The 16,951-nt window shown below is 42.9% G+C and overlaps 1 protein-coding gene across 2 annotated transcripts in view; it reads left to right on the forward strand.

Moving 5' to 3' along the window:
• Nucleotides 1–16,951, forward strand: part of LOC126412053 (LIRP) — a 239,342-nt gene that overhangs the window by 220,016 nt on the left and 2,375 nt on the right. For both annotated transcript variants that reach the window (XM_050081433.1, XM_050081432.1), the window contains exon 2: nucleotides 10,935–11,142. In XM_050081433.1, coding sequence (XP_049937390.1) covers nucleotides 10,935–11,142 — 208 coding nt within the window. The remainder of the gene's footprint in view (nucleotides 1–10,934; nucleotides 11,143–16,951) is intronic.

The following is a 16,951-nucleotide window of genomic DNA, read 5'->3' on the forward strand; positions in this document are numbered from 1 at the left end:
TGAGGTCAACAGTCCCCTAGATTTAGAACTACATAAACCTAACTAACCTAAAGACATCACACACATACATGCCCGAGGCAGGATTCGAACCTGCATCCGTAGCAGCAGCGCGGTTCCGGACTGAAGCGCCTAGAACCGCTCGGCCAAAGAGGACGGCTGCAGGGGACTTCCAGCGACATGTTGAGTCCATGCCAGGTCAAGCTGCTACCGGGCGAAAGGGGGGCCGATACGAAATTTGGAGGTATCCCATGACTTTTGTACCACAGTATAATGTATGGTGCAGCAGGATATTATGCCCGGAAAACCGGAACCGAATGAATTTACTGATATAATAATAATTTTCGTCCAAATCGGCAGAAATTTGCCGCCGTCGATAGATGGAAACAGGGTCATTCAAATCACAGCGTGATAGACAACGTTTTCAAGAAACAACTGCTTACCCAATTGAATTTTAGGGGATAAGAAGATTGACTATCAAATGTACACCTTAATGAATACAGAGTGCAGTTTGCTGATGGATCTGCAGTTATATTCATATAATAATAAACTGCGCAAGTAACTGGACAAGAAAAAAACAAAGATTAGTTCTCTCAACAGGTTACGTTATAATGCATGCACAGAAAGTGGTTGTCGTCACTGTGCATCGACTCTATAAATATGATTTGTTGCTATAAGGTGTAACTTGCATGTGTCACTTTAAACCTAAGTGTTTATGATCTTTATTTGCTCCCGGCGTATTAGTTTATCGAATAGTCAATGGTTGTGCCGACTGTTTTGTGCCCATTGAAAAGTACGAACCGTCAGTATATCCGTGGACTGTAAGTTTCGACCAATACAACTCCCTATAGGATTACGTGACACTCTTTTAAACACATTGTAAATGTAAATTCGACCGCAAAGGCTTTTAGTACACTGTATTTTGACACGATTTCCTCGGAGACGTTTGGAGTGAATAACAGGTGGGTGTCTCAAGAAAGCGTTTGGCAGAATGGGTAGAGGAATCAAACTGAAATTTATGCAAAATACTAAGTTCCGATAGCGGTGTAAATATTTTAAGCTTGTAAGTCAATGTGATCAAATGGTATGACCATATATGACACTTTTTTTTATACTTGGGTGCGCGGAAATCGAGACGTCGCGGGATCGACTCCCGGAGGGATTACTTACTTTTGAGCCTTATCATTTATCGTTATTAACAGCTCTTGGTGATGGAACTATGACGTTCCTTCAACGATGCATAAACTGACAGCGGAGAGCTTTCTGTGTCAAGAGTGGACATCGAAAAGAGTCACGTGAGGATGCTGTTGCCCCCATAGCCATTGTGCGGAGTAGGCGTCCCCGGTAATCGGGTCAGCGGTGGCCATCCGTGCAGAACATCCTCACGGACACTTTCACATGAGCGTGCTCTGCGTGACTTCCATTCGAATCTCGGCGCTCTGCCACAACCTGGATCGGCTGGCGCGTGTTCTTTGCGGTTTTCACTGCGACTGTCTTCCCTTTCACTTCTAGCGAGTATGTAGGGCGCTGCGTATTCATGGACACTGGCTGGTCCATGTGTCGATGTCATCAGAGGTCTTCCGTCAGCATTGCCGATATTTCGCACAGAACTGAATGAGACCAGATCGTATAGGCTAAACCACAAAAAAGAAAGTAAGGAATAGTTTACGGATCCAAGAGCTCAGATTACAAAGGACGGGGAAAGAAATCGGTCATGCTCTTTTCAAAGGAACGATTCTGTCATTCGTCTTCGATTATTTAAGCGTGCAAACCCAGATGTGGTGGGTTGTGGCACTTCTTCTGCTTAATAAAAGCAGGTCTTTCGGTCCAGACTGTACGCTAATTAGGTTCCTTTCAGAGTATGCTGATGCAATAGCTACATACTTAATAATCATACACAACTGCGCACTCGACGAAACATCCGTACCCAAAGACTAGAAAGTTACATAGATCACACCAATATTCAAGAACGGCAGTAGGAGCAGTCCACAAAATTACAGGCTCATAACATTATCGTCGATATGCAGCAGGGTTTCGGAACATGTATTGTGTCGAATATTATGAATTACCTCGAAGAGAACAGTCTATTGACAAACAGTCAACACCGATTTAGAAAACATTGTTCTTGTGAAACACAACTAGCTATTTACTCACACGAAGTGCTGAATTCTATCAGTAAGGGATTCAAACTGATTCCGTATTTCTAGATTTCCTTTAGGCTTTTGACATTGTACCACACAAGCGGCTTGTAGTGAAATTGCGTGCTTATGGAATATCGTCTCATTTATGTGGCTACATCCGTGATTTCCTGTCAGAGATGTCACAGTTCGTAGTAACTGACGGAAAGTCACTGAGTAAGACAAAAGTTATTTCTGGCGTTCTCCAAGGCAGTGTTATAGGCCCTCTGCTGTTCGATGCCTATATAAACGATTTAGGAGACAATCTGAGCAGCCGTCTTCGGTTGTTTGCAGATGATGCTGTCGTTTACCGTCTAGTAAAGTCATCAGCAAAACAAAATCGCACAACGATTTAGAAAAGGTATCTGTATGGTGCGAAAATTGACAATTGACAATAATGAAAAGTGTGAAGTCATCCACATCAGTACTAAAAGGAATCCGTTACACTTCGGTTACAAGATAAATCAGTCAAATCTAACGGCCGTAAATTCAACTAAATACATAGGAATTACAATTACGAACAACTTCATTGGAAATAACACATAGAGAGTGTTGTGGGGAAGGTGAACCAAAGACTGCTATTTATTGGCAGAACACTTTGAAGATGCAACAAATCTACTAAAGAGACTAGCTACACTACGCTTCTCCATCCTCCTTTGGAGGTCCTTAGCAGACGGTATTAACGGACTACATCAAGAAAGTTCAAAAAGAGCAGTACGATTCGAATTATCGAGAAATAGGGGAGAGAGTGTCACTGACATGATACTAAGTCGTCTTTCGTTGCGGCGGAATCTTCTCCCGAAATTTCAATATCCAACTTTCTCCTCCAGATGCGAAAATATTTTGCTGATAGCGACCTCCATAGGTAGAAACGATCATAATCACAAAGTAAGGGAAATAGGAGCTCGCACGGAAAGATGTCGGTTTGCGTTTTTTCCACGTGCTGCTCGAGATTGGAGTAACAGAGAATTATTTTGAAGGTGGTGCGATGAACCTACCGCCAGGCACTTAAGCGTGATTTGCAGAGTATCCATGTAGATGTGGATGCAGAACATTAACTGAATTTTCCGTCAGTGCTTAACAGAACCGGATAACAATATTAAGTGGAGGAACACTTTATTGATGTTCTGCAAAATATTTATTTGATTACGAAGCGGCTTTGGGCTTCTTAGGGGATCGTCAAGTGACAACCGTATGTCGCAGCCAAAAGCACAACGACGTGCGACTAGACATGTATTACTTATCTACACCCACATACATAGTCCGCAAGCCACCGTTTCGGTGGATGGTAGAGGCTACCCTATACCACTACTAGTTATTTACTTTCCTAGCTGCGCGGTCAGCGATGCGGATTGCTAAATGAAATGAAGGGGACCGGGTTCGATTCCTGGCCGGCTTGCAGATTTTGTCTGCTCTGCGACTGGGTGGTGTATTGTCCTTACGTTCATACCGTCATAATTCATATTCCAATATTGAGATGGTTGAGTGGGCACGGTCCGAAAGCCAATAAAAACTGAAAAGAAATTGTTTCGTGTTCCATTCGCAAATAGAGTGAGTGAAAAACGACTATGTGCCTCCGTACTACTCCTGAAGTCTATTATCTTCGTTCTCGTTCGTCGAAATCTGCGTTGGCGGTAGTAGAATCCGTTCTTCAGTCAGCTTCAATTACCGTTTCTTTAAATTTTCGCAATAATGTTCTTCGAAAAGAACGTCGCCCTCCAGGAATTCTCATTTGAGTTCTCGAAGCATCTCCACAATATTTGCGTTTGTTCGTCGCTATAGGTAACAAGTCTAGCGGCCAGACTCTGAATTTCTTTGATTCCAAACACTCGGGCGGTGCTCAATAATGATTCGCACTAGTTCCCTATATGCGGTTTTCTTTACGGATGAACCACACTTTCCTAAAATTCTCCCAATAAACCGAAGTCGACCATTCGCCTTCCCTATTAAAATCCTTACATGCTCGTTCAATTTCATATCACTTTGCAAAGTTAGGACTAGATCTTTAATCGAAGTGACTGTGTCAACCAGAACACTACTAATGCTTAATTCGAATATTACCGGTTGCTTTTTCCTACTCATGTGCATTAACTTACGTTTTTCTACATTTAGAGTTAGCTGCGATTCATCGTACCAACTAGAAATTTTTTCTAAACCATCTTGCATCCTCCTACAGTTACTCAACGAGAACACCTTCCAGTACAGCACAGCATCATCAACAAACAGTCGTTGATTGCTGCTCACTCAGTCCGCCAGATGATTTATGTAGCCTATACTGAAAATAATAGCGATCATTTCACATTTCCCTGGGGCACTCCTGATGATACACTTGTCTGTGATATTACTGATACATTCAGAAGATTATTGAAAGAGAAGGTAAAGTCACACAACACATATAACTGAACAAGGAGCGTAGCTCCAACCCAGTTTTTTTATGTAGTACTTCCTCCTTCTTCAAGTGTTCGTATTTACTTGTTATATGCTCTTGCTCGATGCCTCAATTGTATGTGGTTAGTTTCTTCTTGGTATCTCCACATCTCTCTTGACCCTTCGATCTTACCAATGTCGATAATTCATTATTATATTGGGCTTTCTATTTTCATTCATTCTTGTGACATTGTCTCTCCGCTTATTTCTAAACTCATCTGTGCTTTAACGTCCTAGTTCTTGTGTGATTGTTGTATTCGTTATTATATCAGATATTCTGCATACAGCTACTTTTTTTCAAAAGTCTCATTCGACAGATTGCAATGTTTGTTGGTTTCCCGTTGTCATTGTCCAAATGTCACTGCCGTAATCTGCAGTTGGTACTGTCACTCCTTTGTAGAACTTTATTAGAGTTTCTTTCCTCACTTCTTTATCCAGTGTTCTCTATATGGCTCCAGTAATGTAACTGAATATTTCAGGTTTTTTTTCGGGACGCCGTTTTCATCTGTGAAGCAGACGATGTATCCAATAAGCTGAATTCATTCTCTCTTCCTATTTTCTGGTCTTTTATTAAAATTGCTCTTAGGTCTAGGTCTTGACATTTAATATCTATGTTCATGATATTTCGAGAAAATGGCTAAAAGAAATAGGTTTTCACCATGCTTTTAACCTATTAAATCACCTAACAACAACATTTACTGTTAAAGGTCAACTTCTCGTAGCTAACAGAGAAAACGAAGTCCGGTTACAAATCATGTATAAGATGTGCTGTTTGTGTTGTGGTCTTCAGTCTAGAGATTGGTTTGATGCAGCTCTCCATGCTACTCGATCCTGCGCAAGCTTCTTCATCTCCAAGTAACTATTGCAACCTACATCCTTCTGAATCTGTTCAGTGCATTCACCTCTTGGTCTCCTTCTATGATTTTTACCCTCCACGCTGCCCTCCAATACTAAATTGGTGATCTCTTGACGCCTCAGAACATGTCCAACCAACCGATCCCTTCTTCTGGTAAAGTTGTGCCACAAATTCCTCTTCTCCCCAATTTTGTTCAGTACACCCTCATTAGTCACGTGATCTACCCATCTAATCTCCAGCATTCTTCTGTAACACCACATTTCGAAAGTTTCTATTCTCTTCTTGTCTAAACTAGTTGTCGTCCATATTTCACTCCCATACATGGCTATACTCCATACAAGTAATGTATAAGATAAATCCCCATAATGTTTAGTTTTTCTAATACTGTAGCCCATGAGGGGAAATTTCATATTGAAGTCATATCTCTGGCTGATTATTAATTACAGAGAAACTTACAGTTTAGTTAAATCAAAAATTGTGTTTTTGTCCAACAAAATGGGGTAAAGCCTCGCAATGTATCACTTTGCCTAACATAAGATAAACGTGGATAAAAATTGATGACTGCATAATAAAAACATTTGAACTAACTCTTTTTAAAAATTGTTGAACTGTAGCCAAGTTACCCAACACAATACTGAACTGAAATGTCTCGTAAATTTGAACATAATGCTTAAAAAGACTTATACAAAAATAAAACTTTCTTCTTCACAAAAGGAGGATAAGTAGCGTAACCCGTAAAAGATGAATTAATGATGCTAAGCTATGTAGGTACGTAGTAAATACTGTGTGTAACTTGTAGGTCCACTGACTCTTCTTGAAAACCCAGGCACTTCTTCTTCGCCTTCTTCGGGTACTTCTTCGCTAAACATGAAGTAATCTGAGCTACTGTCATGATATAAGCAGCGTTAATCTGTCTCTGAAGAATAATCAACTGTCTGTTTGACCCCTTTCTTCATTTTTTAAGACTGATATAATAAAATCTCGCTTGCGTCGTTTTGTTTCTATAGCACGCACTTTTCTTTGTTTGGCACGTCTTTCCTTCCCAGTACAAGCTTTTCGTTTCCTATGCACGCTTCTCCCATTCGTTCTTTATTGGGTGTCGACATTAGAAGCACAGATTTCAATGATTTGACGAAATGTTTCCCATAAATCTTTATTTTAGACAGTGGAATTCAGGTGAGATAACCTCTCACAGTGTGTGTTGAATGTCATCTGTTAGAGGGTTATCACAGAAGAACTGCCGTCACATTGTTGGAGCCGTGGGGATTTAGTTCAAAATACTTGTGGGGATCTGCCCCCTTACGCCATTTTTCTGAGTAATGCGCCACTGTTGATTTTGGGGACCAACTAGAACAATTATTTCCGCGCTTACATAAAGTAGTGTCAACGGGCAATTCACTGATTCTTCTTTCGAACCCCTACACTGTACAATTTTCAAGCAAAAATATCAGCAAAGTTATGTGTAAGTAGTAAAAAACAAACTTAAGCAACCTGCCGAGATGAACTTTCATGGAACAATAAGTTACTTCAAGACAAACCCGTCACGTAGTGGGCATCTGCTAATCGATGACAGTCAGTTTAAAAACTCTGTGTGGGTTTTTACCCCACATAGGGCTTAACCCCCACCAACCTTAATATCTAAATAGTCGAGCGTCATTTTATTTGTGATTGCGAAATTGATTTGTCGCCTGACAGTGAACTAAGAATCCAATAGCCGGTTCGTGATCATAGAAATAATGTTTTGCAGAAGATCGGGAAGTGTTTCCTTTTTGATATGTTGTTGTTGTTGTTGTTGTTGTTGTGGTGGTGGTGGTCTTCAGTCCAGAGGCTGGTTTGATTCAGCTCTCCATGCTACTCTATCCTGTACAAGCTTCTTCATCTCCCAGTACCTACTGCAACCTACATCCTTGTGAATCCGTTTAGTGTATTCATCTCTTAGTCCCCCTCTACTATGTTTACCCTCCACGCTGCCCTCCATTACTAAATTGGTGATCCCTTGATGCCTCAGAATATGCCCTACCAACCGATCTCTTTTTCTGGTCAAGTTGCGCCATAAATTTCTCTTCTCCCAAATTCTATTCAATACCTCCTCATTAGTTATGTGATCTACCCATCTAATCTTCAGCATTCTTCTATAGCACCACATTTCGAAAGCCTCTTCTTGTCTAAACTATTCATCGTCCATGTTTCACTTCCCTACATGGCTTCATTCCATACAAATACTTTAAGATACGATTTCCTGACACTTAAATCTATACTCGATGTTAACAAATTTCTCTTCTTCAGAAACGCTTTCCTTGCCATTGCCAGTCTACATTTTATATCCTCTCTATTTCGACCATCATCAGTTATTTTTCTCCCCAAATAACAAAACTCATTTACTGCTTTAAGTGTCTCATTTCCTAATCTAATTCCCGCACCATCACTCGATTTAATTCGACTACATTCCATTATCCTCGTTTTGCTTTTGTTGTTGATCATCTTATATCCTCCTTTCGAGACACTGACCATTCAGTTCAGCTGCTCTTCCAGGTCCTTTGCTGTCTCTGACAGAATTACAATGTCATCGGCGAACCTCAAAGTTTTTATTTCTTCTCCATGGATTTTAATTCCTACTCCGAATTCTTCTTTTGTTTCCTTTACTGCTTGCTCAATATACAGATTGAATAACATCGGGGATAGCCTACAACCCTGTATCACTCCCTTCCCAACCACTGCTTCCCTTTCATGCCCCTCGACGCTTATAATTGCCATCTGGTTTCTGTACAAATTGTAAATTTCCGCTAGCCGGCATGGCCGAGCTGTTCTAGGCGCTTCAGTCTGGAACCGCGCGACCGCTATGGTCACAGGTTCGAATCCTGCCTCGGGGATGGATGTGTGTGATGTCCTTAGGTTAGTTAGGTTTAAGTAGTTCTAAGTTCTATGGGACTGATGACCTCAGATGTTAAGTCTCATAGTGCTCAGAGCCATATGAACCATTTTTTTGTAAATATCCTTTCGCTCCCTTTATTTTATCACTGCCACCTTCAGAATTCGAAAGAGAGTATTCCAGCCAACATTGTCAAATGTTGTCTCCAAGTCTACAAATGCTAGAAACGTAGGTTTTCCTTTCCTTAATCTATTTTCTAAGATAAGTCGTAGGGTCAGTACTGCCTCACGTGTTCCATTTCCACGGAATCCAAACTGATCTTCCCCGAGGTCGGCTTCTACCAGTTTTTCCATTCGTCAGTAAATAACTCGTGTTAGTTTTTGATATTACCCTTCATAATTCAGTGAGTATTCTTTTATATTAACATGATATGGGCATTCTTTGATGGTGTGGTATCACAATAGCCGAATTTCTGAAGACAAAGAGAGGCCGGCGTGGTCACACAAAGGAACGGCGAAAGTTTGACGTCAGAGGGGGGCCAGCGGCTGAAGCATTCCACGAACGGGCAATTGGCGCAGTTGTCGGAAAGGAGCGGTGCAAGGTGAGGCGTGTGGCGGCGCGCGGAGCTGGCCGGGCCCCCGCCACGTGGTCCCCCTGCAGGCAATTACGGCGACCTTCGGAGGCACTTCGGGAGACGCCGCGGCACGGGGGACCCGCCAGAGCCCCCCGAAGCGCCCGCCGTCGCCCCTGCAGTCTGCAAACGGGTCTTCTACTTCGTGCCCTGCCAACTACACTAGTGACCATTAACGTAGCAATACCGTGCAGGCGTCATGTTAAAAACATCCGATGGGTACAAATTGCCATTTTAGTGCAATCGCAAAAAAGGGAGTAGTTCCATCTCCTTTCTGTACATAATGAAAAACTGCGCAGCGGATTTGTCATTCAGAAATCGTATTTGAATTTTGTTGTTTGGAAGAAGATCGTCTTGTATGTTGTATGTTAACCAGGTACCTAGAAACAATGGAGAGGCTCCGTCCCCGCCGCAGCCGCAGTGGTCCACAACCCCACGACGACTGCCGCCGTCCACTTCACTCCTCCGCAGCCCCACAGCGAACCCAGGATTATTGTTTATTGTGCGGTTCGGCCCCCGGTGGACACCCCCCCCCCCCCCCCCCCCCCCCGATATTTTGCAGTGACCCACCGCGATGCTCGACGTTTCCTGGCCGTCAGTACACGACGTCTGCCTGGTGATTTAGTTTTGGATGTTCCTTCGCGATTTCACTTCACAATCATATCACCAACAGTCGATTTGGGCAGCATTAGAAGAGCAAAAATATCCTCGATGAATTTGTTACTCAGGCAGCATCCGATGAGAAGTCCACGTTTGAAGTCCCTGACCGCTCCTGACGCACCGTCTCAGCTGTTACTGCTCCTCTGCTCACAATACAATACTCCCTGCTTTCCTTCATAGTGGCCGATCCTCCTCTCGAGATGTCTAGTAGGCAATTCTGCATCGTTTGCGGTGTCCTGATATTTTTGATCAGACAGTCTACAAGCTGAATAAAAGTAGGCAGAGGACTGATCCTTGTGGAAGGCCATACTTTTGTTTTCTTGTGGAGCAGATGCTATGTGTACTTGGAACTCCGGCCGGTGTGGCCGAGCGGTTGTAGGCGCTACAGTCTGGAACCGCGAGACCGTTACGGTCGCAGATTCGAATCCTGTCTCGGGTGTGGATGTGTGTGATGTCCTTAGGTTAGTTAGGTTTAAGTAGTTCTAATTTCTAAGGGACTGATGACCTTAGAAGTTAAGTCCCATAGTGCTCAGAACCATTTGAACCATATACTTGGAACACTTGGTCATTTAACACACTCTCGATTAGGCGAGCGATTGGTTTGTGAGGAACTACACGAAGAAACTTGAATATCATGCCTCTTCTCCATACTATATTGCAGACCGCTGATAAGACAATAAAATGAGGCGCCACTTTAAGTTTTCTCTGAAATTTATGCAAGTTTTAGATAATTAACCGTGAAGATATGACAGATAGTCCTCACTACCAGAGATGAAGTGGACCTCTTGTGGAAACTCAACAATTCAGCTATGGCCAACACAAGACTCTGCTACACTGGTTGCCACTCTTTGTTCACCAATGTCCGTACAAGATTTGCCTGCACGTGTCTACTGATACTGGTGCTGAGTAAGGGTTCGAAGAGACCAGACAGCTAAGGTCTCTTATTCATCCTCCAGAATAGAAGCACAGTACCCTTTCAGTCCACCTATAGAGTAAATTCTGCGTGCAAGTGTGAGAAATTGTTCTAAATGTTTGTGTAGCATGTATCTGAGGCGGAATGTGGGAACCAGCCCGGTATTCACCTTGTGGGATGTGGAAAACCGCCTAAAAACCACATCCAGGCCGGCCAGCGCAGCGAACCCTCGCCTTCAATCAGCCGGGCTGATTCGCTCCAGGGGTCGCGTACCTCCCCGCCACGGAAGCTGTCACGTTAAAGTGCGCGGCTACCTGGGCGGGTGCTTATCTGGTTGTAGCTCCCTCTCAGTGCTCTGTGACCGCGGACGGCGAGTAACGCGCGGGCGCGCCTGTGTGTTGCAGATGTGGAAGCTGTGCCTCCGACTGCTCGCCGTGCTGGCGGTGTGCCTGTGCACGGCCACGCAGGCGCAGTCCGACCTGTTCCTCCTGTCACCCAAGCGCAGCGGCGCGCCGCAGCCGGTGGCCCGCTACTGCGGCGAGAAGCTCTCCAACGCGCTCAAGATCGTCTGCCGTGGCAACTACAACACCATGTTCAAGAAGGCTTCCCAAGGTGAGCACCTGCCAGCACTCTTACACAGCCTGGGGTGAATGGCCTCTTTCCTCAAGGTGTGTCGCAGTTGTGTCTAAAGAGCGGACGCTACCCAAAATGTAAACATTTCGATAAAACACCTTTCTAGCCACAGTTATAATGATGAAAATTCTCTTACATATGCAAAGCAAAGGGCTGTATTTTAATGCAAAAATATAGGAAAAGAGCCTGGAGGAGTAGTTTGCTACAAATACTGATCCACAAATTTTTCAGTGCCTTTTTATAAAAAGCCATAACTGAATTTCCAATAATGTACTCAATTTAAAAATATTATTGTAGAGTCCTATGAGGGTCGTAAGATCACTGAACTGCACAGACAGATTTCTGTTCACAGTTTCATTATTTACAATGTTTGAATTTTGTGGACTCGTTGGTGTGGTCTTCAGTCCTGAGACTGGTTTGATGCAGCTCTCCCTGCTATTCTATCCTGTGCAAGCTTCTTCATCTCCCAGTACCTACTGCAACCTACATCCTTTTGAATCTGCTTAGTGTATTCATCTCTTGGCCCGCCTTTACGATTTTTACCCTCCACGCTGCCCTCCAATACTAAATTGGTGATCCCTTGATGCCTCAAAACATGTCCTACCAACCAATCCCTTCTTCTAGTCAAGTTGTGCCACAAACTTCTTTTCTCCCCAATCCTATTCAATACCTCCTCATTAGTTATGTGATCTACCCATCTAAACTTCAGCATTCTTCTGTAGCACCACATTTCGAAAGCTTCTATTCTCTTTTTGTCCAAACTATTTATCGTCCATGTTTCACTTCCATACATGGCTACACTCCATAGAAATACTTTCAGAAATGACTTCCAGACAGTTAAATCTATACTCGATGTTAACAAATTTCTCTTCTTCAGAAACGTTTTCCTTGCCATTGCCGGTCTACATTTTATATCCTCTCTACTTTGACCATTATCAGTTATTTTCCTCCCCAAATAGCAAAACTCCTTTACTACTTTAAGTGTCTCATTTCCTAATCTAATTCCCTCAGTATCACCCGACTTAATTCGACTACATTATATTATCCTTGTTTTGCTTTTGTTGATGTTCAGCTTATATCCTCCTTTCAAGACACTATCCATTTCCTTCAACTGCCCTTCCATATCCTTTGCTATCTCTGACAGAATTACAATGTTATCGGCGAACCTCAAAGTTTTTATTTCGTGATGACTGGGTGTTGTGTGTTCTTCATCATCATTTCATCATCATTGACTCGCAAGTCGCCGAAGTGGCGTCAACTAAAAAGGACTTGCAATACGGCGGCCGAACGTCTCCGCATGGAGCCTCCCGGCCAACAATGCCATACGATCTTTTCATTTCATTTCAATCCCTACTCCGAATTTTTCTTTTGTTTCCTTTACTGCTTGCTCAATAGAAAGATTGAATAACATCGGGGAGAGGCTACAACCCTGTCTCACTCCTTTCCCAATTACTGCTTCCCTTTCATGCCCCTCGACTCTTATAACTGCCATCTGGTTTCTGTACAAATTGTAAATAGCCTTTCGCTCCTTGTATTTTACCCCTGCCACCTTCATAATTTGAAAGAGAGTATTCCAGTCAACACTGTCAAAAGCTTTCTCTAAGTCTACAAATGCTAGAAACGTAGGTTTGCCTTTCCTTAATCTAGCTTCTAAGATAAGTCGTAGGGACAGTATTGACTCACGTGTTCCAATATTTCTACGGAATCCAAACTGATCTTCCCCGAGGTCGGCTTCTACTAGTTTTTCCATTCGTCTGTAAAGAATTCGCGTTAGTATTTTGCAGCTGTGGCTTATTAAACTGATAGTTCGGTAATTTTCACATCTGTCAACACCTGCTTTCTTTGGGATTGGAATTATTACATTCTTCTTGAAGTCTGAGGGAATTTCGCCTGTCTCATACATCTTTTATGCACTCAAAATCACAAAAAAAAATTGTGCACTCAAAAACACATATTTCTTTGCAAACATTTGCAGAATTTATTTAAAGGATATTATATTCTTCTGTTCCAATGAGACAGCGACATGTTTTGAACAGCTCCTCCAAATTTTATAGCATTAGCTCATATAGGCCTACCTCTTGAAAAAAGGCTTCTGATAATGCAAAATACATAAGACACAGAAAATGCAGTTTAAATATTTTCTCCGCTCGTGAACTGGGTGTTGTGTTGTTCTTATGTTCGTATTGTCGTAACTGACAAGAAAATCGTCTCCAGTATGCTATCATATCGTCTTTTCGTTGCTGCGATCGCTGAATGGGAGCGACCCGAAACCCAATAAAAAAAGAATTGCATTTTTATTTCTGTTCGTGTATAATCTTAAAATGACAGTTCAGTTCCTGGTTAATGAACTTCGTTGTGACGAGGAAAATAGCACCGAAACTGGAAAAAAAACCACATCGAATCTGCCAAATAACAGCGAATACGACAAAAAACCACTGACTATGGCAAAATGCAACAGGGAATTTGGCAAGAGAACGATCCTGAATTTGGTAAAAAAAACACCAAATCTGGCAAAAAAAAGCATTGAATTTGGTAAAAATACAACATCGAAACAGGTAAAAAAACAAAAAACTGAATTTAGTAAAAAAATAACGCCGAATTTGGAAAAAAATAATGCCAAATTTGGCAAAATAACCACCAAATGGGAGACAGAAAAAGAAGGGGTAGGGAGGAGATTTGAAGTTCAAAAAATGTTCAAATGTGTGTGAAATCTTAAGGGACTTAACTGCTAAGATCATCAGTCCCTATGCTTACACACTACTTAAGCTAAATTATCCTAAGGACAAACACACACACACCCATGCCCGAGGGAGGACTCGAACCTCCACCGGCATCAGCCGCACAGTCCATGACTGCAGCGCCTTAGACATTTGAAGTAAGGTAACTACAATATTACGAGGAGCGTCCAATAAGTAATGTAACACTTTTTTTTCTCGCTCGATTTCGGTTGAAGAAAATGCGGAATTTGTTGTGCAACATCTTGCAATATTTCCGTTTCAGCCCCTATGGTTTCATGAAGTTCCGTTAGGTGGCGGCGCTATTTAGGCTTTCATCTGCGTTCTGTGTTTCCCCATGAAGACACTTTCGATGTTGTTTATTATATAGCTACCAGTTTCGGTGATTCAGTACACCATCTTCAAGCCTTAATTGACGATGAGCGGGTGAACTACAATCGTATATACAGTCGTATCAATGACCAACATCTATGAACTGGTTTCCACAGACAACTATAACAGCGAGAGCTGGTAGATAATAGTTGCAGGCACAACACTGTTCTTACGATAGTCTATGGAAACCAGTTTATAGATATTGGCCACTGATGGGATTGGAGTTTATCTCCTCAGCGTCCATTAAGGCCAGAAGATGGTGTATTGAATCACCGAAGCTGGTAGCTGCATAATAAATAACATCGGAAGGACGGCTGCAGGTGTTCCATTTTACTATGTCGAATGAGAGTGTCCGCACGTTCTAGCACTGCAGGAGTCACAGCTTGGTGCCGCCGGCCGGCACACGGCAGATCGGACAGGTTCGCGCTACCTTATTGTAATGATGACAGACGCCTCGCCCAACGACACACCGTGCTTTTGTTCGCTGCCAAGTCTCCGTAGAAATTCTACAAGCGCCTATGAATATCTGCGATGCTCCGGTTTTCCGTCACAACAAACTCAGTGACTGCTCTCTATTTGGTACGCACCTCCATTAGAGACGCAATCGTCAAGGCTGCGTGTAGCGCCACCACCTAACGGAACTTCCTGAAACCGTAGGGGATGAAATGGAAATATTGCACGATGTCCCGCAACAAATTCCGCATTTTTTTTTCAACCGGAATCGACGGAGAAAAAAAAGTGTTACTTTACTTATTGGACGGTCCTGGTAGTATAGTAGTTACCTTACTTGGAATCTCGTCCCTACCCCTTCTTTTTCTGTCTACTATTTGGTGGTTATTTTGCCAAATATGGCATTATTTTTTTCCAAATTCGGTGTTATTTTTTACTAAATTCAGTATTTTGTTTTTTTACCTGATTCGATGCTGTGTTTTTACCAAATTCAATGCTTTTTGTCAGATTTGGTGATTTTTTTTACCAAATTCGATATGGTTCTCTTGCCAAATCCCTGTTGCATTTTGCCATATTCAGTGGTTTTACTATCGTATTCGCTGTTATTTGGCAGATTCGATGAGGTCTTTTTTTTTTTTTTTTTTTTTTTTTTTTGCAGTTTCGGTGCTATTTTCGTCGTCACATCGAAGTTAATTAACCGGGAACGGAACTGTCATATACACGAACAGAATTCAAAATGCAATTCTGCCGGCCGGAGTGGCCAAGCGGTTCTAGACGCTACAGTCCGGAAACGCGCGACCGCCACGGTCGCAGGTTCGAACCCTGTCTCGGGCATGGATGTGTGTGATGTCCTTAGGTTAGTTAGGTTTAAGTAGTTCTAAGTTCTAGGGGACTGATGACCTCAGAAGTTAAGTCCCATAGTACTCAGAACTATTTTTTTGAATATGCAATTCTCTTTTTTAATTGGGTTTCGGGTCGTTCTCATTCAGCTAACTCAGTAACGAAAAGAGAACATGATAGCATACTGCAGACGATTTTCTTGTCAGTTACGACGATACGAACGTGAGAACAACACAACACCCAGTTCTCGAGCGGAGAAAATCTACGACCCGGCCAGGAGAAGAACCCTTTCGGTCGGCAGGTAGCTGTGCTGACCGCGCAGCTACCAAATCGGAAAAAATCCACTCGTGACATTCAACAGCTGTGAGTTGTGAATATCAGTAAACTGTCGTCCTCAGATTTAAACATTTTTACACGGCAAAATTATACACTATTGGCCATTAAAATTGCAACACCACGAAGATGAGGTGCTACAGACACGAAATTTAACCGACAGGAAGAAGATGCTGTGATATGCAAATTATTAGCTTTTCAGAGCATTCACACAAGGTTGGCGACGGTGGCGACACCTACAACCTGCTGACATGAGGAAAGTTTATAACCGATTTCTCATACACAAACAGCAGTTGACCGGCGTTGCCTGGTGAAACGTTGTTGTGATGCCTCGTGTAAGGAGGAGAAATGCGTATCATCACGTTTACGACTTTGATAAAGGTTGGATTGTAGCCTATCGCGATTGCGCTTTATCGTATCGCGACATTGCTGCTCGCGTCGGTCGAAATCCAATGATTGTTAGCAGAATATGGAATCGGTAGCTTCAAGAGGGTAATACGGAACGCCGTACTGGATCCCAACGGCCTCGTATCACTAGCAGTCGAGATGACAGGCATCTTATCCGCATGGCTGTAATGGATCGTGAGGCAACGTCTCGATTCCTGAGTCAACAGATGGGGACGTTTGCAAGACAACAACCATCTGCACGAACAGTTCGTCGACGTTTGCAGCAGCGTGGACTATCAGTTCGGAGACCATGGCTGCGATTACCCTTGACGCTGCATCACAGACAGGAGTGCCTGCGATGGTGTACTCAACGACGAACCTGGGTGCACGAATGGCAAAACGTCATTTTTTCGGATGAATCCAGGTTCTGTTTACAGCATCATGATGGTCGCATCCGTGTTTGGCGACATCGCGGTGAACGCACGTTGGAAGCGTGTATCCGTCATCGCCATACTGGCGTATCACCCAGCATGATGGTATGGGGTGCCATTGGTTACACGTTCCAGTCACCTCTTGTTCGCATTGACGGCACTTTGAACAGTGGACGTTACATTCCAGATGTGTTACGACCCGTGGTTCTACTCTTCATTCGATCCCTGCGAAACCCTACA

This window comes from Schistocerca serialis, chromosome 7, assembly GCF_023864345.2.
Source record: "Schistocerca serialis cubense isolate TAMUIC-IGC-003099 chromosome 7, iqSchSeri2.2, whole genome shotgun sequence".
In the NCBI taxonomy this organism is placed as follows: domain Eukaryota; kingdom Metazoa; phylum Arthropoda; class Insecta; order Orthoptera; family Acrididae; genus Schistocerca; species Schistocerca serialis.